This window comes from Apostichopus japonicus, chromosome 16, assembly GCF_037975245.1.
Source record: "Apostichopus japonicus isolate 1M-3 chromosome 16, ASM3797524v1, whole genome shotgun sequence".
NCBI classification, from domain to species: Eukaryota; Metazoa; Echinodermata; class Holothuroidea; order Aspidochirotida; family Stichopodidae; genus Apostichopus; species Apostichopus japonicus.
The window spans coordinates 13211320-13239106 of record NC_092576.1 but is presented as its reverse complement, the minus strand read 5'-3'; the positions used below and the strand labels follow the sequence as shown (position 1 = coordinate 13239106).

General features: G+C 40.5%; 1 protein-coding gene across 5 annotated transcripts; it reads left to right on the top strand.

The window, feature by feature from the left end:
• LOC139982452 (uncharacterized) lies at positions 1-25296 on the top strand. 5 transcript variants are annotated; one of them, XM_071995332.1, is made up of 12 exons: positions 1-122; positions 1258-1459; positions 2661-2972; positions 3975-4523; positions 7025-7156; positions 7755-7791; positions 8859-9015; positions 12280-12329; positions 20008-20142; positions 20941-21052; positions 21744-21810; positions 22766-25296. In XM_071995332.1, the coding sequence occupies exons 2-12, from the start codon at positions 1318-1320 to the stop codon at positions 22855-22857; spliced, it is 1785 nt and encodes a 594-aa protein (XP_071851433.1). In that variant the 5' UTR covers positions 1-122; positions 1258-1317; the 3' UTR covers positions 22858-25296. The 5 variants fall into 5 exon arrangements, with proteins under 5 accessions (XP_071851433.1, XP_071851435.1, XP_071851436.1 ...); XM_071995334.1 differs by having other exon boundaries at positions 67-226; positions 3978-4523; XM_071995335.1 differs by having other exon boundaries at positions 67-226; positions 8862-9015.
• Positions 25297-27787: the final 2491 nt, after the last annotated feature.

Genomic DNA, 27787 nt, shown 5'->3' with positions numbered 1-27787 from the left:
CATTTGTCAATTGTCGCTGGTAACCTTGTAAACAACCGCCAATTTGTAAAACGACAAACGTTGATGTATACGCTATTGGCTGATGTTAGCGGCTGCTCTTAATGTCTGCTACCTTCAAACAGGTAAACGACAGTTGAATTGATATGTAGCCTAAATGTAACCTAGCCCGTCTCGTGTGATAAATACGTTACCTAGTCACAGCTATAATCTCTCCTAAAAAGTGAGGGTAAGTACCTATCACCATAAATGCACTGTGTTAATTGAGTGTTTCTTTACCTAATCATTTCATGAATACTGGATGCTTGTAAAAAATCTCAATCATACTATCTAAGGCATCCTCAAATCCTATGCTATTCCTAAAACACAGGCTCAGGCCTAACGTACGGATGAGGTTCGTAACGCTACACCAATACTACTGTAGCTACAGTAGGCCTAGCACTCACTGACTTAGCTTAACTTAAGTCTAAAGACGGAGTTAGGATTTATAGGCTAGACCTTACAGTTACAGTGTGACACCGTTAGGCATGGATGCTACATGTGCCTGAATTAGTCAGCAGTTATGTCAAGAGCTGGGCTTGGAAGCATATAGGTTATCCATTATAAATGGCCTAACTAAGTTACAGAACTTTACAACTTACAGGATCATTGGTCATGCCTCTTTAATTGTAGCTAACTAAGGCTAAGTTATAGCCTAACGTTAGGCGTAGCCTATAAACAGGATGAGTTCACCTGTTGCCTACTTCTGCATGATACTGTGCAAACACCACCAGTCGGCTGGTTATTCAAGTACGGTAGCCTACTGTATTATACAAATGCTATGCCAGGCAATGCAGAAGAACTAAACTTGAGCCTGGTAACGTGGGTTGCTCTGTTTAAATGTCAAATTGTCAATTCGTTTTAACTTTTACTGTGCAAACCCTGCAACGGTACAGCTACTACTGCTAGAAGTATATGATCCCTAAGCTAGTTTATGTTCCCTGCTAGTATATGATCCCTGCTTCCACAAGACTAGGGTACAACTATGCAGTATAGGCTATATGTACATCATCATCAATGGATAAATAAACCCAGACTTACAAGGCTGCCCTTGAACACATTCCTGCAGTGATTTTGGAGTTGAAGTATTCAAGTCCATTTTGTTGAAGTAGATTCTAAGAAGGGACAGGTAGAACCTTGACTGAGGCTGTTTCATGTAATTATTTGAATGATGATAGGAAAGTTCTAATTTCTCTTTTCTTTTCACCTCTTTCATTCTAGAGTGCAGTGTAGCTACACAATTACTTATAATCCCACCCGTGATAGTTCAAGTACAATAGGATGTCTTTCGGAAGCGGCAGTGGGTTTTCTTTTGGTCAGACCAACAAAACCACGGCCGCAACAGGCTCGCCATTTTCATTCAGTTCGACTGCTACCCCAGCTGCAGGCACTACGCAACCTTCAGGTGGTCTTTCATTTGGAGGTAAAGAAAGACACTGGGGCAATTTTTTTTTATACCCATACAATTGTTTTCCTATTTTTAACCTTGTGGGACTGATAAGTTTTTGCCAATATTTTTTTTGTTTCACTATATAAAGACAACTGCCCATTTTCAGTATCCTTTTTGTATAAAAGTTTGAAGATATCAGACTTAGAATTTCACAATTTTCAGCCACTTGTTAAACAATACCAGTTCTTCAACAAATGTACAGCACCGTGTACGTAATGTACTCAACAGTGGCATTTTCCTGAATTACAACGCCTGCTTTGAAGAGTACAACAATACTTGTCAGCAGTAAATGGATTGTACTATAGACAGTAAATAGCCTCTATTGGGGGGGGGGGTTATCCCGTTTCACCACGATTGATAAATGAGCACAAACCTGATCCTGTTAAAAGTATAACATTATTCTGACATGTTAACCACCAATTTTCGTAGTTACTGTACGTACAGTACGTCCTTCAGGAAAAAAATACAGTTTAACACTTAGAAATTGCAGTTTGCGGTATTTGACTCGAAAACTTCTTCCTGTTTCTGGTGAGGTAAGTAACTAGCAGTTGGTGTGCTTCTGAACAGCTAGTAGGTGAAAATGGTACTGAATTTATTTATTATTTTCATGTTAACCAACAATTTTATCCTTCAGTTAGATCCTTCAGGAAAATACATTTAAAAATCAAACAGTTTAAGATCCTTCTTCTCACCTACAAAGAGATAAACAGGCTTCCCCCTCAATATATCACTGACCTTCTTACTCCTTTGCTTCGGTCAACTACCGTTAGGCAACGCTCTTCCTATCATGCGCATTTGCAATTAACTCCTAGTCCACGTACCCGCACTCGTTATGGCGATAGTGCCTTTTCTGTCGCTGCGCTTTCTCTTTGGAAAGAACTCCCATTTCATGTTTGTGACTCTCCCTCCGTCTATATTTTCAATGGACAACTGAAAACTTTGCTCTTTGATTCCAAGTTTCAGTTTTTTTTAACATGGTTTCCTTTGTCTCTTTCCTACTTTGTAAAGCGCTTTGAAAAGCTGTATTAAGCGCTATATGAATGTAATTTATTATTATTATTATTATTATTATCAAACATTGTAGGGGAATAGAAACAAACTTTTGGAATGAAATTCCCTGGTGATCTACCGTATTTTTAATTTTTTTTTAAATTTTATTTTTTACCTTCAACAGCTGCAGCTAGCCAAAAGCCCGCCAGCGGTTTCAGCCTAGGAGCTCCTCCAGCTCAGTCAGGCTTCAGTTTCAATGCCCCTGCCAGCCAGACTGCGGCCACATCCTCGTTCGGCATTGGCCAAACCACATCAAAGCCTGTCGGGACAGCCACGGGGCTGCCATTTGGGGCGACCTCGACTCCTCAAGCCGGGAATCCACTCGGTTTTAACTTCGGAGGCGCGGGACAATCCACCGCCGTCCCAGCGTCTGGTTTCTCGTTGTCTGCGGGAACAAAGCCGAGTAACGGTTTTTCCTTCTCTTCTCCCGCTCCAGGTAACGTTAAGTAAAATTAAGTAAATTTTATTCTTGTCTTTGTCCTTAGATCAAAAGAAGGAAAAAAAAATGTATGATAGAGACAGAGAGGAAATTTGATATGATACTGATGGATGACTTAAGCCATCATTTCGTAGACAGTATTGGCAAAGAAAATTAGATACAGCAGTGGTCTAACTACAATATAAATGACCGGGGTAGTGATTATGACACATGGTCTTAGAAGCAATGATAATGGTTGACAATTATTATTATTATTATGATTATTATTATTATGATCATTATTATTATTATTATTATTATTATAATGATGATTATTATTATTATTATTATTATTATTAATATTATTATAATGATGATTATTATTATTATTATTATTATTATTATTAATATTATTATCATTATCATTATTATTACTACAATTACTATTATATTATTACTAGTATTACTATTATGATTATATTAATAGTTCATGATATCATCACTTCATTATACTACTGCAAGAACCATTAAGTATGCAACCCCTATTATGATGTATCCTGTCTAACTTTGATGAAAGATTGGGACAAATTTGTGTTGTCCTGAACAGATCAGATTGATGGAGTTTTATGTTTGGTGGAGTCTTCAGTTATTAAACTGTCATTTCCTTTCCTTTTTGCACCAATATACCTTCCTTCTCCTCTTAGCTAGTCTTATCATAGCTTTTCACTTTACATTATATTGCAATATTAATATATATATATATATATATATTTGTATATATATATATATTTACCTGCACAATCAGCTAAATAGTTGATGATGATGATAATAATAATAATGACAACAACTAGTCTTATATAGCACAGAAATCCAACATAAATTTGCTCAATGCACTTTAAGATGATGACGAAAAGGAAGAAAGAAAAATAACAGATTTTTTACCAGCCTCGCTATAAATTTTTGCTTATCTTTTTTTTTCTCTTTCTCCGTCCTCTCTACATCGAATCTTGAAACACTCAGCAGCAACAGCAGCGAGTACGTTGGCCGGCACAACCAACGCTTCCGGCGGCGGTTTTCCGGCGTCGGGATTTAAACTGGGCTCTCAGACCACGACAGCGGTCGACAGCGGTAAGCCGCCAGCCGGCGGGCTCAGCTTTCAGCTTGGAACGCCAGCGAGCAGCACTGCTACCAACCCTAGTGCAGGCTTCAATCTAGGGACACCACAGGTCACCCCTGCTGCCACCACCGTTCCTTCCACCGGAGGAGGAGGGGGGCTTCAGCTCGGTGCCTCGTCCGGTTTCCAGCTCGGTGGCCAGACCGGTGGATTTCAACTGGGTGGTACGGCACCCCAGAAGAAGACCACGATGACGGCAGCCACGACCGCATCCGGGGGACTGTCGCTGGGCGGTGGCGCTGGCGGGTTCCAGCTGGGTGCCCAAACCACAGCAGCGGCTACCTCTGCCAGCACACTCACAGGTGGACTGAGCTTAGGACTAGGGAAGCCTGCCTCGTCTGCCACGGGCTTCTCACTTCCTTCGACCTCACAGCCGGCCGGCTCTTCTACTACAGGTGAGAGAAGAGACTCCTTCGACCGTGAATCGAGACTGAATCTGAGTCTCCAGTCTATAAATTTACGGAGTAGATTTTCTAGACAGCATGATAACGCTGTATTCTTTAAAATGAAGTTTGCCTGTCACCCAGATAATACCGCATTGTAGAAATCAAAAATGCCCAAATTGTGGAGTGAGAGGGGGCCAAGGTAAAGCCAAGTTAGTCGGCAGATTTATAAGGCTCGAAGGTTCGGTACTCCCGAACTTAAGGAGGGCTTCGACGAAGGGAAAATCTATTTTTTAGATAATATCAGGATTTCTCGAAATGTAGGCATCCGATGTCGTACGAAAAGAAACATCTTTTTCTAGCTAATATCTTTTGCCACTACGGTCGATGGCAAGTGACCTATTGTTGACACTAAATGATAAACCCCAGTAGGCTGGAAGTGAAAAGCATTACGTCTTAAAGGCATGGAGTAGCATTTAAACAAGTTAATCTCTCCCACCCCATAGGCTGGAAGTGAAAAGCATCATGTCTTAAAGGCATGGAGTAGCATTTAAACAAGTTAACCTCTCCCACCCCAGTAGGCTGGAAGTGAAAAGCATTACGTCTTAAAGGCATTGAGTAGCATTTAAACAAGTTAATCTCTCCCACCCCATAGGCTGGAAGTGAAAAGCATTACGTCTTCAATGCATGGAGTAGCATTTAAACAAGTTAATCTCTCCAACCCCATAGGCTGGAAGTGAAAAGCATTACGTCTTCAAGGCATGGAGTAGCATTTAAACAAGTTAATCTCTCCCACCCCATAGGCTGGAAGTGAAAAGCATCATGTCTTCAAGGAATGGAGTAGCATTTAAACAAGTTTAATCTCTCCCACCCCATAGGCTGGAAGTGAAAAGCATTATGTCTTCAAGGCATGGAGTAGCATTTAAACAAGTTAATCTCTCCCACCCCATAGGCTGGAAGTGAATAGCATTAAGTCTTCAAGGCATGGAGTAGCATTTAAACAAGTTAATCTCTCCCACCCTATAGCCTGGAAGTGAAAAGCATTACGTCTTAAAGGCATGGAGTAGCATTTAAACAAGTTAATCTCTCCAACCCCATAGGCTGGAAGTGAAAAGCATCATGTCTTAAAGGCATGGAGTAGCATTTAAACAAGTTAATCTCTCCCACCCCATTAGGCTGGAAGTGAAAAGCATTACATATTAAAGGCATTGAGTAGCATTTAAACAAGTTAATCTCTCCCACCCAATAGGCTGGAAGTGAAAAGCATTATGTCTTCAAGGCATGGAGTAGCATTTAAACAAGTTAATCTCTCCAATCCCATAGGCTGGAAGTGAAAAGCATTACGTGTTCAAGGCACGGAGTAGCATTTAAACAAGTTAATCTTGCTCACCCCATAGACTGGAAGTGAAAAGCATCATGTCTTCAAGGCATGGAGTAGCATTTAAACAAGTTAATCTCTCCCACCCCATAGGCTGGAAGTGAAAAGCATTACGTCTTAAAGGCATGGAGTAGCATTTAAACAAGTTAATCTCTCCCACCCCATCGGCTGGAAGTGAAAAGCATTACGTCTTCAAGGCATGGAGTAGCATTTAAACAAGTTAATCTCTCCAACCCCATAGGCTGGAAGTGAAAAGCATTACGTCTTCAAGGCATGGAGTAGCATTTAAACAAGTTAATCTTGCTCACCCCATAGGCTGGAAGTGAAAAGCATCATGTCTTCAAGGCATGGAGTAGCATTTAAACAAGTTAATCTCTCCCACCCCATAGCCTGGAAGTGAAAAGCATCATGTCTTAAAGGCATGGAGTAGCATTTAAACAAGTTAATCTCGCCCACCCCATAGGCTGGAAGTGAAAAGCATTACGTCTTCAAGGCATGGAGTAGCATTTAAACAAGTTAATCTCTCCCACCCCATAGGCTGGAAGTGAAAAGCATTACGTCTTCAAGGCATGGAGTAGCATTTAAACAAGTTAATCTCTCCCACCCCATAGGCTGGAAGTGAAAAGCATAATGTCTTCAAGGCATGGAGTAGCATTTAAACAAGTTAATCTCTCCCACCTCATAGGCTGGAAGTGAAAAGCATTATGTCTTAAAGGCATTGAGCGCGTGCAAGAAAAAAAAATCGCCCAAAAGACCCCCAGATTGCAGGAAATGACACTTCACAAGCCTTCTGATCTGTATCAAAACAATCTTTATATTGAGATATAATGATCTCTGAAATTTATCAAAAAAGAATTCCTGGGTAAAAGTACATTTGTAAATTCATGAGGTTGGCGGGCCGGACGGGACCTTGCGGCGGGCCGCACTGTGGCCCGCGGGCCGTAGGTTGGACAACCCTGTCTTAAAGGCATTGAGTAGCATTTAAACAAGTTAATCTCTCCCACCTCATAGGCTGGAAGTGAAAAGCATTATGTCTTCAAGGCATGGCGTAGCATTTAAACAAGTTAATCTCTCTCTAAGTGACTGCCGTAATAAATAATCTCGTCTTCTCTCTTTTTTTTCTTATTTCTTTTAGGCGGACTCACCCTCGGTAAGCCTGCGACTACGTCAGTCGGGAATCCCCTCTTGGGAGGACTGCTCACATCTACCACGGCGGCTGCCATGACGACAACATCGGCAGCCGTGAAACCGACCTTATCGTTTGGAGGTGAGTCACCAAAAGTTAAAAAAAAAAGAAAAAAAAAAGGGGGAATGAATTAAAGTATTCCAGATCACCTCTCAGAATATATGGAGGGAGGATGGTCTGCAAATTATGTGATTTTTTTTCATGTCTGCGACTGTATTAACCTATTCAGACATGTAAGCAGATATGCTTGACGTGGTGGGGAAAATGCATCAGCATGGGTGAAGGTGGGGAGGGGGATGACGTGAAAGTGAGGAGTGGGTTGAAGCAGGTGATTCGTGATAGCATGTGGATTCTTTCACAACCGTAAGAATTTTTTTTAGACACTGAATTCTTTCTTCTGGTTTTTCTATATCAGCGGACTGTTCACATTATTTTCATATTTTCCCTTTTCTCTGTTTTATTTTTAATTAATTTAAAAAAAGATTTTTTTTTTACTCTTTTTATGTCTGCCGTTGCTCCGAGTATTCAGTTCGGGATGCCTTCTATACGTTGCCGACATTTACGACCGTATCGTCACAATTCCTATGCAAGATGAAAACCTCTAGATTATTTCTGAAGCCACGAACCCAACCTTATGATGTTGTCTTTAACCATTTCTTCCATTTTTTTCCTCGCATAGGCCTCACTGGTTCATCATCTACTGCCACCAGTTCCGGGTAAGTGAAAACAGCCAACTCTCAGAATTTTCCACCGGCCCGTTCTTCTTGAACAGCTTAGATACTCCATATGACATATGAATTATGTGTCGGACGTTAGATAGACTACACCCACGCTTTTTTTCTGTCGAAGACCCCATCTTGGGATTTTCGTAAGCTAACCGCCCAGAGACAGATAGGGCTTTTGGCGTAGGTGTTTCCAAAGGCTTGATTTTCTTCCCTCTCGGTTAGAAACTGGGTGCTTATCCCGACCTAAACCCCGAATGCTCTGCTCGTTTCAAAAACACCACTGCCGATGGCTGGATTACCAAGCCAGTAGCAAATTGAGAACCCCAGCGCATAAATGCTAGTCACCAGCCATCGTCATTAATTTTAATAAACTTTGATTGTAATAAAATCTCCCGGTCGTTGATGATGATCACACTGTATGGTGACTGAACTGGTTGCACGTTGAACGTTAATACATCAGCCTTGGACATGTAGGGTCTTAAAATCTCCCAATTAGTACTTTCGGTCGCCGATGATCACACTGTACGTTGAACGTTAATACATCAACAGCACACACACACATTTGATCAAACGGTTGGGAACCTAAAGTCACTTCACGACAGGGACAAATTTGACCGTCACTCTCCTTGGGAGAGGATCTCTTTCCAATCAAGATGTTGCGATCTCGGTCGCCCTGCTCGCGATTCACTCACCGTGAAAAGCTTCGTGACTCGTGTCTTGGTTTGCGACCGGTACTCTGGTTGGGGGGGGGGGGGAAGTCTGGCTTATAGACCTAGATTAGTTCAGTTCAATTCAGTTAATATATTTTGCATATACATAGACATACAAAAACAGGGCAGTAAATTGTATATACAGGATACCAGAAAAAACATAAAAATAATTTTATGATCATGAACGATGGGAAGTAGAAACCCAACAACGGTAAAATGCATCGTGTTTGATATTTGAAGGCCCTGTCGACTGTTTTGACAGAGACGGTGGTGGTGGGCTGTCTCTAAATGTAGTGCTCTTTTTTTTCTTTTTGCGCTACTTGCTGTGACCTGCTGTGAATCCACCAGAAGTGTGCCGACGACAACATCCACCATGACGTACAGACAGCTGGAGCAATCCATCAATAAATGGACGGTGGAGCTTGAAGAACAGGAGAAGATATTCTTGCAGCAGGCGTCCGAAGTCAACAACTGGGATAAAATTCTAATACACAACGGAGAAAAGGTAATAATCGCAGTTTTCTTTTTCCCTCCCAACAGACGATGCCATAAGCGATCGATTTTTGGGGGCGCCACGTTCATGCCTGCATCCGCGTTGACTTTTTCCCCCAGAACTTGGAAAGACGTCAAGTTATTTAAAGAAGAAGAAGAGATGTCGTTTTGGTTTTTCAATAGGAGGAACACTTTTTAGTTTCATCTTAAAAGGTCAAATGCTTTTAATAGCAATTAAAAAGCAAAAATTGTAGACATTTTTCAAAAAAAAAGTTTCAAGGAATTTAGGGCTGTGTCATTCCGGTTAATTCACTAACCGGTTAACCGTTTCTATTAACCGAACGGTTAACGTTTAAACGTAACCCGTGTTGTTGCCTCAAAATAAGAGCCGAAAATCAGATTATATAGCTCAGATTATAATTCCGAAAGAGCGCCACCACTTTTGATGCGGAAGTACATTCTCAAAATAGCGCTGAACGTATCGTTTTTTCGTAACGCGTATGTCAAGAATTTGGTTGTATTTGCTTAGTTTTGACGATCGTTGCATTGAAAAAGACGAATCGCGCGTTTTAAACAGATTTTTGTTCCTCTTTCAGTTCATCGGTAACTGTTACAGAGATATTCGAAGCAAATATTTCTTCGTTAATTGCGTAGCCCCTACTGTAATAGCGCAGGCATTGTATGGCAGTTATAAGCCTAATATTACTAGGCCTACTTAATATTGGCATTGTGTATTGAAGTTCGCGATCATATGGAGTGTTAGACTACAAGGCATTCACCAGCTAGGCCAAGGTTAGGAAAGTCGGTTGTTAGGAAGCGATTACTACAGAAGTGTACGGTAGTAGGGCTAGGCCTACGCAATTACAAGTACAACAATGGGTCACAGATATATTGAATTTGTGCATTGTGGCGGGGTAGGCAGAGGGTTGGGGGGAAGTGTGGATAACATTGTAAAATTTCCCGCGAACACCCTGTCGATTTCCCGCCGGAGTTCGCGCAGCAAACACAATTAGCACGCGTAGCATAATGGCGTGGGGTAGTCCCCCGGTGGGGTCATGTGGTGGAACCCCTTGTGGGGGTCCAGGGGTTAACGCCCCGGAAAATTTGGCGCGTCTGGCGATAAAATATTCGCAGCTGTGGATGCAAAATACTGACAACTTTTTTAATTTAAATTGTCACGAAACTGATGAAAATTTGGAAATGACATGACATGATTATCTTAGACGTTTAAGAAAAGTAGGTAAAATATGATCCCCGTAACTGCTAGGTAAGTAAAACAGGCAACTGACTCCTCCGCATGAACAAGACAATCTATTCCACATGATACATATGAAAGTAAACCTTGTAATCACATGTTTAAGGCCACTTGACTTGATTAACTAAATGCTTAATATTGTTTCCATGTTCTTGTAGAAAACGTAAACTTCGCAATATAGGCCTACAATTAGTTGTGTTTTTGTAGTTACGTGAGATCCGTAACCGACGAGGTGGTTAGGCTATTTGCTATACACTAAACTATGGTAGGATATTATGTTCTCCGTAATTTTGGAAATTCTAGAAAATACTTTTTCGCCACTTAACACCAGATGTGTTCTTACGTTTTATTCATAATTGGGTTACTAGAGCCTTGTTTACATGACATTAGTTGCATTTAGCACGATTTGCCAGTTTCGCGTGAATTTTTCGAAAGTTTTTTGCTCGATCTTTCGTAAAATTTGAAAGGTGTACCAACTTACTTTTCGTACACAATTGGTTATTTCTCTACTGATTTTCAGAGTTTTTTTTTACAGTCAAGTGTATACGTTGTGCATTGAGTATAAACTTTTCGCGAATGCAAGAAAACGATGCGGGGATTTCCAGCAGACAAATGTTTTCTTTGTGGGATTACTGAGTCTGTTGAATGGAATCCCGCACCTCAGAGGGAACACTGAACTGAAATTACATCATAATAAAGAAAACGTTTACTGCTTAAATACAATATAAATTTGAAAGGATTAGATGCAGACTCGCCACGTTGTCGAACGGGGTAACAATAGGCGCTTCACGGGTCGCATACCGCTTGGTAATCCCTTCAATCATACCGCCAATCTTAAAAATCTTTTGTATGGATGCGTGATAAAGTTTGCAATTGTTACGTGATTTTCGGCAAGCAAATGTTGCGGTCTATTTCGGGAATAAAGTGATGTGAAGACGCGCCATTGCAACTGCGTAATTGGCATTACAAAAACGGTTAAACTTATACGATGTACGGCGGACGTTTATCCGGCCGTTCGGTCGGTTAACCGGTTAACCGTTTAACCGTTACAGCCCTAAAGGAATTATTGGTGTTTAATATTCAACTCAATACATTCAGGGCAGATTTTTTTCTACTTTCGAGGATTCTCGTCGGACTTTGAGCATGGGGGGCCATTATCTGACGTTCTAGCATATTTTTTATTGAGGGGGGGGGGTGGGGTGGTGGGGTGCAAATCTGATGACCTTTTTAAGCAATGTAATTTTGGCATAAGTTGTGATGCCTTAAGATGCCCTCTTTGACTTTTTGAATTATTGGGAGATTGGTGACAAAGCAAAAATGAGCATCAGTTAATCCTCTGAGAATGGGGGGGGGGGGAGACGTGGAGATGTATGTGTTTGCAAAAGGAATGTAGACATGAAAATCTCCTTTTTGTTTTTGTGCATAAGCTTGATGCACTTAAAATGCCCCTATGATAAGATGTCCAGAATGGGAAGGCATCAGCCTGCACGGGTAAACAAAATTATTAGTGTTGACAATTTGATCTTGATACCCTCTGCACAGAGCCTCCACAAAATCAACCACAGTTTTTGACTTAAATGTGTGAGAAAGTATGACATCTCGACGAGGCATTGTGCTTGTGCCCGTAGATGCCTTTACGATAATGGGTGAAGAATCTGAAAGCATGATTCACATTCCTGACTAGAAATTCCTTCTGTATATTTAATTTATTTAAATTTTTTTTTTGGTATGTATTGTTTCCTGAAGATGTTAAATTCTGCTTAATGACATAATGTACGTTGTTTCTTATGAGAGCAGGTTCTACTATTGGCTACCTTATTCTTTCATACAGCCTATAGTCAAGGGTGGTATATAACGTATTCTACAACTGTACTGCCTCTCTCATGTCTGTGTAGGAGATATCGGTACCTCTCATCCGAATCTAAAAATAGTTCCTCGCGACGACGAGGATTGAGAATTTTATCGAGGGCTGTACGTTGAATTTTATTTTTATTTTCCATTTTTTTTACTTTCCCAAATCAGATAACAGCACTTCACAATGACATGGAGAAGGTCAAAGCTGACCAGAAAAGGTAAATCAGATTTTTTCATTTCATGTAGAGGTGGAACCTTAAAGCGTTGACCATATCCAGGTACGCGGTTCGATACAGTTATTGTGTCTTGAAGGGATAGTCTGGTGGCTGAAGTTCATGACCAAACATAACTAAAACTTGAAAATGGATATTTTGTTCATTGAAGATAACATTAAGAGGTTTGGATATAGCTAGGGATGCACGGGATCCAAATTTTTGGATCTGGCCGGAACTGGATTTTGCCGGATAGTACATGAAATCCGGCCGGATAAAATCCGGCCGGAACTTGATTTTATCATTACACAAAAGAAAATCATTAATAAGAAGTAGAAGTATGAAACAAGGAGCAAATGTTAGGTGAGGTATAAGCATATTATAAAGAAGGTGAAATTAAGACCCCATTTATGAGATTAAATATGACTTGAAATGGTGTAATCTACATACTTTAAGATGAAGTGGTTTTTGTGGAATTAAAAAAAATTCAGACGTATTTAACCATATAAGAGATTGTTTCACACATAAAAATTCAGAGAAAACATGAATGCCAACAATAATGGGAAAGTAAAGATTCAATGGAACAGTATTTTGACTGATAAGTATATGAATGGTCTACTTAAACTGCACAACATTAAACTGATGAAGGCTGCAAGAAATGATTTCACTGCAAACTGTATTTGTTGTATATACCTTGATATTATTACAGTAGTTGTATTATTTTGGTTGATCTTTAGAAACAGTGGGTCAGACCATTGAGAAAATTAATTTAAACATGTTAAACCCAATTTTTATCTCAATACATTACATGTATAGAGATATTGTAACAGTAAGTGGGACTTTCTCTTCTCTTAAAAATTTTTCAGCGTCTTCAAACAAAGTTCTTTTTCTCTGGAATTTCCAGAGCAAGAATATATCATATAGACCAACAAAAGTTACTATTTTTTATTCCAGAATTGTATCTCATTCTGTGACTTTTTCACCGATTTATGTCCAAATCGGGCCAATTTGGACTGAAAACACACTTTGTCAGACCTGTTTTGCACACGCTCCAAAACTTATGTTTTATGAAAGAGAATAGAATAGAACTGTCTTTCAACAGTGGTATCGTCTAAGATAGGGTCCTATGTATTATATATTTTATTAAAATTTTAAACTTCCATTTGTTGTTTACAGGTAGGTATTATTAAGAATTTTACTACTTGTATATGACATTTAATGGCTTTTATTTGCTTTATTTGATGTTTAAATGATTTTTCTTTCTTAAAACAACACTGAGCTGCCGCCCCTACGTTTAGTAAAAAGGTCCGTTTTTGATGATTAAGCCCCGCCCCCAAGTCTGTTTTGTAGCAGATTGGCTATGACTCATAACAGCTACATGTTAGATATACGAAAATGGCTACCCTCGCGAACAATTTTCTGTTCTGTAGTTAGGTACGCGAGGTGTTAGTGTATTGCATGCTAATTACATTCTGTACTGCTGAATTCTACGTAACATCCATTTAAGGATAGTACTGGTGTAGTGTTCAACCGATTAACCTAATCGGAATCGGAATCGGTACGAATATTGCATAATCGGTACATAATCGGTATCGGTAAAAATTACGTGGAATACCAGTTATGTCATACCGATTATTCAAAAACATATGGAAGGTGAAAATATCATTATTCAAAAACATATGGAAGTTGAAAATATCAACTGATGAATTAGGTTTGTTCTTTTACTACGAAATATTAAAAAAAGGCACCCCCTATACGTCTTTCACAGTGTATACTTTCATCAAATTAGGCTGCCAGGGTCGCCGATTTTGCTTCCTTCGTGGTTATTGGCTGCATATTTCTTGGCACAGTAAGCATAGCAGCAATAGCAATTTCGCGAATTCAGGAATGTGCTGGACAGGGTAGGAAATAAGCGGGGGCAACGGGCGATTCGCCCTCGCAAGTGCTAAAAAGCCCTCCTAAAGCACAATTACGAGTGCGAAAAAGAAAAATGAAATATAAAAAAATCGCCCTCTTTATATCAGGTGTCTGTGTAAAATTAATTGTGACATGCGTTTGCTTTAGCTAGGAGTTGCATCGCGAATCGCGCAAACAGTTTTCTCACCCCGCATCAAAATTTGAAGCAGTGCGAGAGGGTCGCGCACAATCACCGGGAACTTCCCGTGGTAAATTACGGCCTGCAGTACCAGCGAAAATAACCTAAAATCCTCACAAATCTCCGACCACATAGTAGCCTTACTTCACACTAAATCAACTGCATGGAAATCTAAACTTGACATCTGTTTATTCGCTCTAGTTGTGTCGCAAATAAAAACTAAAAATATCCACGGAAACTGCAATCTTCGACCACATGTTAGCCTAACAACCACACTAAGTCAATGGGAAATGTAGCCTAACCATCGGTTTGCAAAAAAAAAAAAAAAAAAAATTGCGTAGCTTAGTTTACAACTTTCAATTTGCTGGAAATCGGCATTTGTTTGGAAGGTAATGTAAGTGATATGTCTTATAGAGGGAATGTTATATTTTATATTGGAGTAGTTTCTAGTTGTTATTATTTCTTTACATCAATCTGGTATTACATTTTAGAGTAATTTTAAACAAGTTACGATGGTACAATTTGCTTTTCAGTTTGATTGGCCTAAGCCTACACATTCTAATTGAACCTGAATGGAGTTATATAGGTAACGAATAGGTATGTTTAACTTCAAGTTCGTAACATTTCTATTTGTTCATAAACGGTATAATACTGAAAATAAGTACAAAATATTGTCGGAATGAAGGCAATATGTCATTAAAATTTACACTTTGGTAAAGATTGCAGATGGATGGTTTGTCTGAGATACTTTTTGAGATGGATATTTTGAGTAACTATTCGTAGCCCATTTCAAGCCATTAACAGGTGACATTTACGTCGAGGTGGTTAGGCCATTCGCTTAGCACAGTGCTGACTAGGTAGGATGTCATATCTCCGTATTTTGGAAATTAAAAAAAAAAAAAATTTCTTTCCGAGAAACTCCAGAGGTAATTTGGTACATACAAAATGGTACCTTAGAGCCTTGTATAACAACGAAGCAAAAGGGAACTGGGGAAAATCACAACAATAATTGTTTCTGTCAAACTTTATTGCCGATTTCGTATAAACGGGATATTTTCTCATTTTCAAATAATCGGAATCGGTACGATTATGAAAAAATAATCAGTAATCGGTATTTTCTGTTATGCATAATCGGTTGAACACTATAATGGTGTTCAGGTAGCTTTTCAGAGCAAGGGCCATGATAAGTTTGTTTGATTGCCCTTCATGTATTTTGTAAAATTACGTATACACATTCTTGTATTTCTGAAGGCTATTTACTGTAGGCCTAGTGCAATTTAAAAAAAAAAAATATATATATATATATAGGCCACTAGGCCTATTAGGCTTTCAGTGATAGCCACATTAGCATTGTACTGGTGTTCAGACAGCTTTTCCTAGGAAGGACCAGGGTAAGTTTGTTTGATGGGTACGTATAAAAGAGGAGCCGGCCATAGCATCACAACTTTGATAAGACAATAAAAATTGTATAAGGTTATGTTTTATTTATAAGGATATAGGCCTAAGATGTATAAGGTTATAAGAAGTATGTTTAGCTTTCTTTTGAACCTGTAATGTTTGACATCAAATGTACAAAGAATTAAAATAAAATAACAAAATGGAGAGGAACTGAGGTGGCTATTAGGGGAAGAGGAGGCCACCCATCACTTGCATATAAAAACTTGAAATCTTCTTTTACATTATTTTTTCCAAGTCATAAATCCATGAAATCTTCATGTCCGAAAAATTGAGATGGAAAAACGGGAGTTGTTTTGATATCTAGAAGTGGACGCAGTTTTGATGGTAGTCACCACTACAGTCTACATTAACATACAGTAGGTCAATAGGCCTAGCTCTCAAGGCAGGCATCAAGAATATGGTCGAGTTGTTCGCCTCTTCTAATTTGGCTGTTGTCATTGACATCAAACTATATGACCAAAAAGTCCAACAGAGACTGACCTAAGATGAAGGATACCACATGAAAAACAAGTTCTTAAATATTCTATGACATTACTAAACCTTGCAACGTCGTTCTTTTGACTAACAGGCAATGAGCGCTAAAGGCAAGACTAGCAGGATAAAGTGTAACCTGCAGAGACTATTCGTGGCAAAGTAGCAAAAATGCAAGTTATATATTTGTTGTACCATGATTGATATTGATAATTGTAGAGACAGAGCAAAGATTTGAAATTAGGAATCAAAATTAAAACTTCCAGTATTGAGATACTGCATCATTGATGCTCTTGTTCCTTACTTTGAATGTTTTTATTAATTTTTGGAAATAGTTTACATTGATTTAAGTTAATACCAACACCTTTTTAAGGAATAATTCAGACCAGATTTTGAAAAAGATCTGGCCGGATTTTGAAAAATATCCGGCCGGAACCGGATAATTGCTCACTATCCGGCCGGATAGTCCGGCCGGACCGGATATCCGGTGCATCCCTAGATATAGCATCTAAGATTTTGGTAACATTAACTTTATCCTCGGTTAGAATCTATTGCACGATTCTAAAGTCTATTTGATTGGATCACCTGTCCAGAGATTCTAAAGCATTTGATTGGTTCACCTGTCCAGAGATTCTAAAGTCTATTTGATTGGTTCACCGCTCCAGAGATTCTAAAGTCTATTTGATTGGTTCACCTCTCCAGAGATTCTAAAGCATTTGATTGGTTCACCTGTCCAGAGATTCTAAAGTCTATTTGATTGGTTCACCTCTCCAGAGATTCTAAAGTCTTTTTGGTCGTTCACCTGTCCAGTGTCCAGAGATTCTAAAGTCTATTTGGTCGTTCACCTGTCCAGAGATCTTAAAGTCTATTTGATTGGTTCACCTCTCCAGAGACTCTAATGTCTATTTGATTGGTTCACCTGTCCACAGATTCTAAAGTCTGTTTGATCGGTTCACCTGTCCACAGATTCTAAAGTCTATTTGATCGGTTCACCTCTCCAGAGACTCTAATGTCTATTTGATTGGTTCACCTGTCCAGAGATTCTAAAGTCTATTTGATTGGTTCACCTGTCCAGAGAATCTAATGTCTATTTGATTGGTTCACCTGTCCAGAGACTCTAAAGTCTGTTTGATTGGTTCACCTCTCCAGAGACTCTAATGTCTATTTGATTGGTTGACCTGTCCAGAGATTCTAAAGTCTATTTGATTGGTTCACCTGTCCAGAGAATCTAATGTCTATTTGATTGGTTCACCTGTCCAGAGACTCTAAAGTCTGTTTGATTGGTTCACCTCTCCAGAGACTCTAATGTCTATTTGATTGGTTGACCTGTCCAGAGATTCTAAAGTCTATTTGGTCGTTCACCTGTCCACAGATTCTAAAGTCTGTTTGATCGGTTCACCTCTCCAGAGACTCTGTCTGTTTGATTGGTTCACCTGTCCAGAGATTCTAAAGTCTGTTTGATCGGTTCACCTGTCCACAGATTCTAAAGTATTTGATTGGTTGACCTGTCCAGAGATTCTAAAGTCTATTTGATTGGTTCACCTGTCCAGAGATTCTAAAGTCTATTTGATTGGTTGACCTGTCCAGAGATTCTAAAGTCTATTTGATTGGTTGACCTGTCCAGAGATTCTAAAATCTGTTTGATTGGTTCACCTGTCCACAGATTCTAAAGTCTGTTTGATCGGTTCACCTCTCCAGAGACTCTACTTTCTATTTGATCGGTTCACCTCTCCAGAGACTCTACTTTCTATTTGATCGGTTCACCTCTCCAGAGACTCTACTTTCTATTTGATCGGTTCACCTCTCCAGAGACTCTACTTTCTATTTGATCGGTTCACCTCTCCAGAGACTCTACTTTCTATTTGATCGGTTCACCTCTCCAGAGACTCTACTTTCTATTTGATAGGTTCACCTCTCCAGAGACTCTACTTTCTATTTGATCGGTTCACCTCTCCAGAGACTCTACTTTCTATTTGATCGGTTCACCTCTCCAGAGACTCTACTTTCTATTTGATTGGTTCACCTGTCCAGAGACTCTAATGTCTATTTGATTGGTTCACCATTCCACAGATTCTAAAGTCTATTTGATCGGTTCACCTCTCCAGAGACTCTACTTTCTATTTGATTGGTTCACCTGTCCACAGATTCTAAAGTCTATTTGATTGGTTCACCTGTCCAGAGATTTTAAAGTCTATTTGATTGGTTCACCTGTCCAGAGATTCTAAAGTCTATTTGGTTGGTTGACCTGTCCAGAGATTCTAAAGTCTATTTGATTGGTTCACCTGTCCAGAGATTCTAAAGTCTATTTGATTGGTTGACCTGTCCAGAGATTCTAAAGTCTATTTGATTGGTTCACCTGTCCAGAGATTCTAAAGTCTGTTTGATCGGTTCACCTGTCCACAGATTCTAAAGTCTGTTTGATCGGTTCACCTCTCCAGAGACTCTACTTTCTATTTGATCGGTTCACCTCTCCAGAGATTCTAAAGTCTGTTTGATCGGTTCACCTCTCCAGAGACTCTACTTTCTATTTGATCGGTTCACCTCTCCAGAGACTCTACTTTCTATTTGATCGGTTCACCTCTCCAGAGACTCTACTTTCTATTTGATCGGTTCACCTCTCCAGAGACTCTACTTTCTATTTGATCGGTTCACCTCTCCAGAGACTCTACTTTCTATTTGATCGGTTCACCTCTCTAGAGACTACTTTCTATTTGATCGGTTCACCTCTCCAGAGACTCTACTTTCTATTTGATCGGTTCACCTCTCCAGAGACACTAATGTCTATTTGATTGGTTCACCATTCCACAGATTCTAAAGTCTATTTGATTGGTTCACCTCTGCAGAGACTCTAATGTCTATTTGATTGGTTCACCATTCCACAGATTCTAAAGTCTATTTGATCGGTTCACCTCTCCAGAGATTCTAAAGTCTATTTGATCGGTTCACCTCTCCAGAGACTCTACTTTCTATTTGATCGGTTCACCTCTCCAGAGACTCTACTTTCTATTTGATAGGTTCACCTCTCCAGACATTCTAATGTCTATGTGTCCGCTGCATACTCCCCACGTTACTCTGCCCCCCCCCCACCCATGAGAAGAATCGTGACCCACAGTGGCGTTCCTAAGTCCTAGTGGATTCAGTTTACCCGAGCTTATCTTTTTTAGTTAATGAGCAGTGTTTGTTATTCAGGCATGAGACTCTTCCGCGGATTTCCGATTTTTTTTTTTCATTTTCGCGTTTTTTCTTGTAATTCGCATTTTTTATGATTTTTTGTTATTTTTTTGATTTGATTTGATTTTTTTTTTTTTTTTTTTTTCGCCGAACATGCTGGACTGTGAAGGGAAGGAACACCGAATTTGACCAGTGGTGGAATCAAGTAGCACAAAGCAAGCAAAAAAGCCTTTTTTTTGTTCAAAAAAGCTAATGGATAAATTATACAAGCAGAAATTCCACACTTTTTTGGCGAGTTATGTGATGTGATAGATTCCATTTAGAGTCCACCATTTTGCATCTAAGCCCTCCTTACCTGACAAAAAATTTCTAAAGGGGAGGGGGACACCCCCTCCCCCAGGACAGCAATCGATAAATTTCAGATTTTTTTTTCCCCGTCTCAGTCTCATCCTATTGCCTTTGTCTTTTATGTGTTTCCATTATCGACAGGTTAAGTCACGAGTTGGACTACGTGGTAGCACAGCAGAGGGAGCTAGAAGACATGTTGATACCCTTGGAAGAATCTGTGAGGAACACAGAGGGCGCTACCTACACACAGCACACAGACTTGGAGAGGGAGAGAACGTGAGTGGTGTTTAATTTTTTTTTTTTTAAATACGATATCTCAAGAAGGGAATTATGGGCAGACTTTATATTTCTGTGTGTAGAAGTACCACATTGAGTAAAAAAAGAGACCTCTTGATTTTGGTGGAAGTCAAAGGTCATATGGGGACAACAGGTCAAATCGTGAAAGCCTTGTAAACGTGTACTACACCCTCACTATACATTACGTTAGATTCATGAAGAAAACTGCTTGTGTTACAAGGTCATCGAAACCACAACGCATGTTTGCATTCTGGTTTTAGTTTATCTATTTTGTTGTGTCATCTCGAAGAACGACTTGGTCCAGCGATCTTAGTCAAGAATTTTGCTAAATGATGTTGATTTAATAGTTGAACGTGTTGAGACCGTCAAAGAATGTGCTGATGTTCCTTCTTTGATTTATTAAGAGTAAAATGAAAGTCATTCGTGGCCTCCAGGGGGTGGGGGAAGGGGGAGGGGTTTTTAATTGTGGAGGCAAAACAAGTTATTGTGAAAATATGCAGACTGAAGCGCTACAGAGTTATTATTATTGTGGGATTTCTAAAACCAAGCACCCTGCGGTTAGTGGTTTTGGAAAAAAAAAAGGGTGGGCAGGAAATTCCAACTGAATGGTCTCTCAAAGTTGGTTTTTTGATGTCGGTGTTCATTGGAAATGCTGCGATTGGAAACGAACGCCGCACCAAAGCTGCTTTCATTCTAAAGGAAAGAGAGAGAAAGAGTGAAGGAATTTTTTCAATTTTTTTTTTTTTTTTTCAATTATTGTCTTCCTTTTTCGCTCAGATATCAGATGGCAGAGACGGTAGATAGCCAACTAAAGAGGATGGTGCAAGACCTGAAGGAGATCATCGAGCATATGAACACTGTCAACACACCCCGGGACTCCACGGACCCGGTAAGTATCAACAAGGTTTGCCGGATTGCACGGACAACATCAGACCTTCCCTCTTGAAACTCATGAGACTCCACAAACCCATTAACAGGGATGCCAGATTTCCGGCAATAGCAGCAATTCCGGCATTTTCCCGATTTTGAAATTTGGTTCCGGCTCCACGTGATCTTTCTGTATCAGTTGAAACAGGCTTTAGCTTTTTCCACGAATTTCTAACTATTATACTAACACACTGTAGCATAGGCAAATTGGAGCCTATACCGCATTTTTTTCCTCTGGATTGTCATAAAGTTAGCAACATTAGCTTTGCTTAGTTTTTGGGACATCCAAGTCCCCACAACTTTCAGGCCCTAGGGGCAAACACTGCTGGCATCCCTGCATTAAGAAGCACACAGTCACTGACCATACTGTGTGTTGACACTTTGTATCAAATAAGGGTTTTTTCTTTTCTTTTCGTTATTGTACAAGGCATCTTCAAAATGTATTCGAGGGTTGAAATAGTTAAAAGAGTATAAAGAGCCCCATCGGATATTATGTAACCCTTCCTTAATAATTGTTATGTTGCTCTTGTATTTCCTCAAATTTTATCCAGCTTGCTTCAAAGGTTAAAAACTAAAGATATGTGGACAACAAACTGGCTCATTTACATGATGAATATTCATTGAGTTTGCTTTCTTCCTTTTGTTTCCCCAAGCTTGCTCAGATTGCCAAGATTCTCAATGCCCACATGAACTCACTGCAGTGGATTGACCAGACAACAAGTAAGAATTTCTCTGTCCACCCCCCCTCCCCCCCCCCCCCCCCTCTCGCCCCCTTTCTTCTTTATATTTTGAGTTAATGGAGACACCAAAACGTCATGTTTTCAAGCCGGCACACTGCCTGGACCGATCACATCCCAACCTGAACCAAACCATCAAAAGTGCTGAATACGTAGAAGTAGAGCAAGTACATAATACAGTAGTAGTATATGTATTTGGGAACCCTACAAGCTGTTAATAAGAAGTAAATGTGTAGCAAATGGGTATGACAGATCTATATATATATGGGTCATTCCATATCAAGTTTGTGCTGCTGTCCATTTCTAAAGCATGAAATTAGCTAGAGATTATACTGGACAGTTGCCATTGGGCAGTGATCTTGTTTGTTGTTCTGCTTCTGCTGCCACGCCATCTTTGAAAACGATTCCACCCGAATCCGTCACACTAAGTCAGTCTCTGTCATCTATCAAATCCACCTCAAAAACACAGATCTGTTTCTTGATAGCTGCCAGCAGACTGTTTCGCTCCCTTTAACCCAGGGGTGGGGCAACCTTTTTGAATGAATGGGCCAGATTTTAGGAGTGAAAGATTGACAGGGCTGCACCTAACAACGACCTGCTGTTGATTTCAAACCTTTGATTCTGAGGACTTTCAAGCAATAGGTGTGTGTACTTTAATCTGTATTCATGAAAATAGACCTACCTGACAGCATCATTGGTGCAGATAAATTCTAAGCAGCTAGCTCTTGAGACATCTCACAGGTCGCAAAAAAAAAAAACACTAGCGGGCCGCTTGTGACCCGCGGGCGGTAGGTTGCCCACCCCTGCTTTAACCCTGTTATTTCACCGCCTCAAACTCTGCCTTTTCCACGCTGGTCATGTCACTGTCCGACTAATCCCGGGGTGCTATGCGAAATGTCTATTATCATCGTTAATATAATTATTAATTGTTTCCACAGACTCTCTTCAGGGGAAAGTAGAAGACGTCTCTAGGATCTACGAACTCGTGAAGAGAGACCAAGAACGGAATGTGCATCTAGCTTTTGACTAGTACGTCGGGAGAAGGAATGACAGTTTGACGTCCGGAGACGAGTGTCCTCCTGAGACCGGTCATGGAAACTGACAGAAAGAAGACGTTGTATTGTGTTTTAACATTGATCGAGATGATGACTAGTCGAAGAACTTTCAAAGTTGAGTATTGAAGAGTGCCATTTACGGGGCCAGATGGAGGAGAGATCTCTTGAAAAATGCCGGAAGCCAAAGCAGAGGACGGAATATACATCTGAGCTCAAGTAGTGAGTGGTAATGACTAGAAGGAAAAGAAGATGAGGGCGACATTTAGTGCCTAGTTTCCAGAAGAGAGCTTCCAACACTTTAGATATCAGGAAAGGGCCCCAAAAAAAAATGTGGCCCGCATAAATTTAGCACTCAACTCAGTTTTAGAACTTGTAAAGGTAAAAGAGAGAAATAGCAAGAGCCCCACCATTTTACGGTTAACTTTTCTTGAAATAGGGGGGGTGAGAGAGTCGAGAGAAGAGAAAACCAGTGTACCTTAGGCTTTGGACAATGACATGATTGTTCAAAAGGCAAGAAGGAAAGAAATGAGGGCGACAGTTTCAAATGTTTGCTTAAGATCAAAGTTGTTCCTTATCAAGAGATAGAAGGAAAGAAATGTTATACGTTTAAGCCTTCGACTAGATGTTCAGATGAAAGAAATATCACTTGTAAAGGAGGTCGTCAGATCGGGAGATTTTTGATGTACATGAAGCATTGAACTAGAGTCGTATGTATGGCGGGGGGGGGGGGGGGATGGTGCTATGTAGTTGCAAAGGGAAGAAATCCCATCAAGCATATGAGTCACTGGATAACTAAAAAACTGTGGGCGCTATATCTACATATGTGTCAAGCCAAAATGGAAGTTGGGTAGTAACTTTTGAAGATGAGGTCATGAGGCTAGAATGACTGGAAAAGTGTGAAGGGGGGGGGGGGTTGGGATTTGTTCTCGACCTCACTTATTCACGAAAAAAGGGGGTAATTTTCATTGACATATCGGGGCACTTCTTGTCTTTGAAATTGGACATTAAAACTAAAGACACATCATGCCTGGCCCCTACATTTTTCAAAGCCGTCGTCTAAATGAAAATTGCCCCTTGTTGAGGTTGGTAGACGAAATTTCATTGGTCTAATGATGTGTAGGAACTATCGCTTCAAGTGTTTGTGCATATGATGCATGTTAATTGATGGAACACAAAATAAGCAGTGCCTTGAAGAAAGCCATTAAAGAGATATCATTCTGATATGTAGCAGAATTTGATTTCTAAAATAAAATATATAAAAAGTATGAACAATATCCTTGTAATGTTATGCATCATACATGTTAGTTTGTGTGGCAAAGGTATGCATTTTTTTGTTTTCAAATTGGGTGATGCTTTTGTGAATGCATCTAGCAATAGCTGTGATTGAATGATGTGTTCTTGGTAATTCAGGTTTGTTAGCTTTTTTTTTTTTCCTTTATAATATTACCCCACTCGAATGATTCACAGAGGAAGTTTAACACCTTTACCCCCAAAATAAGAAGGTTACACTTTGAGGAAAATTCCCAAATATCAAGGACATTGATAGCTAAGCCAAGCGTTCAAAATTGATCACATTTTAAAAGGATAGATCAACAAATTGGTAAGTGAAATCTACTCCAAAGACCACTTACTGGCATCCACCGTAGGGAAGGATACAGAAATCTTTAAAGGCATTGAAGACTCGCTCCCAAACCGCGTGCGGCCATCTGAAAAAGTTAACTTTCTGTTGCTTGCAAGTGACGTTTTTGGTCGTGTCGCTACAAAATGCAGACAGTAATGAAACGTGATGCCTTGTTATCTTTAGCTGGACCTGAGATGTCCATCGCTATATCGTTTATACACTGTGCTGTGGGTATTGACCACAGCTGTATGTACTGACTGTACACTAGTGTCTTATTACCGACGGTAGCAAGCTGTGTGTTTTTTTTTTCTGGGATCGATGGTGGTGTCTAACACTTCTGTTGCACCTCATTGGAAACTAGGTCAGATTACCGACATGAGACGTGTGAACTTTGCAAATATTGCGGTATAGGCTCCAGTTTGCGTATGATACGGTGTGTTAGGATAATAGTTTTTGTCCCCGCGGTAGAAAAGAAATCACGGATATTCTGCGAATTCTCGGAAAAAGCACACCCTTTAAGATTTTTGTTTTTTGAATAACTCACTAGGTGAGAGAGATGCATGGATCTATCTGTATGGTAAGATTTAACTTGTGTCTTGTTTTGTGTTACAAGTTTTGATCAAACCATAGTATTAGAAATAGTCACAAATAAATTCAAGTTAAAATCAACATCAATTTTCGAGGCATGCTCAGTGACGTAATGTTTCTATAAATTTTAATGTCAATTGCGAAAAGATCTTAATTGGACATTTATATACATTTCGAATTTGGCAAGAACTTGTCAACAATTTAATTCTGTTTATCAGTGCTTTTTTTCTTTTCTTATTTTTCAAAGGGGGTGGGGGGAGGGCGCAGTTTCCCTTTTGTTTGTTTGATTTCTTGGTTGGAGCGATTCAGCATGAGGAAGGGATTTCGATGCTAATTTTTGACCAACGTATCCATGTGAGAGCCGCAGGCGCGGATCCAGGGGGGGGGGGGGGTCCAGGGGGTCCGGACCCCCCTGCTCTTGGCCAAAAAAAAAAAAGAGAGAAAAAATAATTTAATTAAACGCCAATTTTAAACATGTAGGACGTCAGAAGGGCGGTTATCCTTACAAGTCAGCCAGTAGTGTCTTTTCCGTCAAATGAACTATAGTGTGCACGCGTGCTACACGTGCAAAAAATGCCTAAAAATCTCAATTTTCAGACCGAAAAGTTTCAAAATTGAGGTGGTGTTCGAATTGTTTTGGGCGGTGAGGTGGCAGAGCGGTAGGCTGCATAGGATGCGCCGACGAATTCTTCATGAGAGATCGTTTTCTGCGGTGAGAAGGCATAAACTGTTCTCCGATCAACAATGGGTAAGGAACGTCTCACAGCTCTTGTTCTCTGGAACCAGTGGCGGCGGAACCGGGGGGGCTTGGGGGGGCTGAGCCCCCCCAATAGAAAAGTTGAGGGGGAAAATGCTTGATTAGCCCCCCCCCCCCCCAATATTTACCAAGGCTCCGAAACGTACATCTGCCCATTTTTCAATGCATACTTGTCGATCTGTCCGATGCACACGTATACTCTATAGGTGTAATAATTTTAGTAATTGCTGGGGACCCTCGGCCCGTCCCTTGGCTATAGACCACATTGTCATCCCAACCGCGTCTTCACGACCCGTGAAAAGTAGAAGCAGTGAGTGTGAGTACCGGTAAGCGTAACACAACTTCGTATTAGGCCAATGACTTGCCTCATTTCAGCCAGTTCTCCAACATCCCCTTACTTAGTGGCGGATCGAGCGTCCATATATACAGTCAGGGGCGGATGCCCCCCCCCCCGACGGACTCAAATGGACTGCTGGCGCCCTTTTCAGCTTTTCACTACTTTTTACTTATTCGCGATTTTTGACTATTTTATTGCGCTCTCATATACCTATTGACATTTGTCATATTCTGTCGGTGTATTTTCCGACAAAATGGCGACGACACCTATTTATTCTCCGTTTATCTGCAAATTAGCAAGGCCCCGGAAAGGGTCATTTCCTGCAATCTCGGGAGTATCTTTACTCAAAAATTTTCTGTACGCTCCGCGCCAACCTGTGGTGGCGCTCCGCTTAGATAGTGTCGAAAGCGCCCCTACAGACCATTCTTGCCCCCCCCCGACCAATACCCCTAGCCCCGCCACTGCCCTTACTACACTCAAAAACGTCTTTGCGAGTACACTACGAGTAATAGCTACTCTCTTAAAACACCATCGAATATACAAATTACAATGTTTTTACAGACTTTACGTGCAATCTGAGAAATTGCAGGCTTGAGACCCATATTTTAGGGCCAGGTATTCGCAGCATAAAACACTCGGGAAGTGCCGTTTCCGGCCATCTGGGGGTTTGAAAAAACCCAAAATTTTCTTGTACGCTCCGCGCCAACCGATGGTGGCGCTCCGCTTAGATAGTCTCCACACATTAGCCCCCCCCCCCCAATAATATTTCCGTTCCGCCGCGCCTGTCTGGAACACGTATTATAACACTTCTATCGACACTGACGAAGTGGTCCGAAAGTTCATTGAGAAACATCCACGGCGTTTTTTCTCTCCAATCTACCATGAATAGATCATCAATAAAACTAGCTAACTCGTACTGATGCAGATACATTTCGAGTGAGTTTTTGTAGGTGCTTTGAATGGCTTAATTGAAGGGGGTTCCCTGTTGTACTTAAATATCCAAGAATTTCACAATGGATAGAGGGAAACCCACTCCCCTTAGACCCTAGGATCACTGGAGGCGAAACCCCTCACCCTTCCAGAATCCTGGATCCGGCCCTGTATCAAACAGTGGTGACGGAACGGGAGGGGGATTGGTGGCTAAAGGCATTATGATTTTTGTATCATCTCAACTCATCTGATATGTATTACCATATTTCATAGATAGTTTTTTTCTCATCAATTGAGAAATTGCAGACATGAGATCCATATTTTCAGGCTTGGTACATGCAGCTTAGAATACTCGGGAAGTGCCGTTTCCGGCCATCTGGGGGGGTTTGTAAAGCCAAAAATTTTCTGGTACGCTCCGCGCCAACCGATGGTGGCGCTCCGCTTAGATAGTCTTTCGATCAAGCGCGGCTGGACCAGTCACACCCCCCCCCCCCTGTCAAAAATCCTGCATCCGCCCCTGAGCCGTTAGGTTCTTTAACTTTAAACATAAGTATAAAGACAGTGGCTTAGGAAGGTACTTTTGAGTGGGGGGGGGGGGCTGAAGACTGATGGCCGGCCTGGGGGAGGTGGTGTCCCCCTCCCCTTTGGAAATTTTTGCATTTCCAGGTGGCC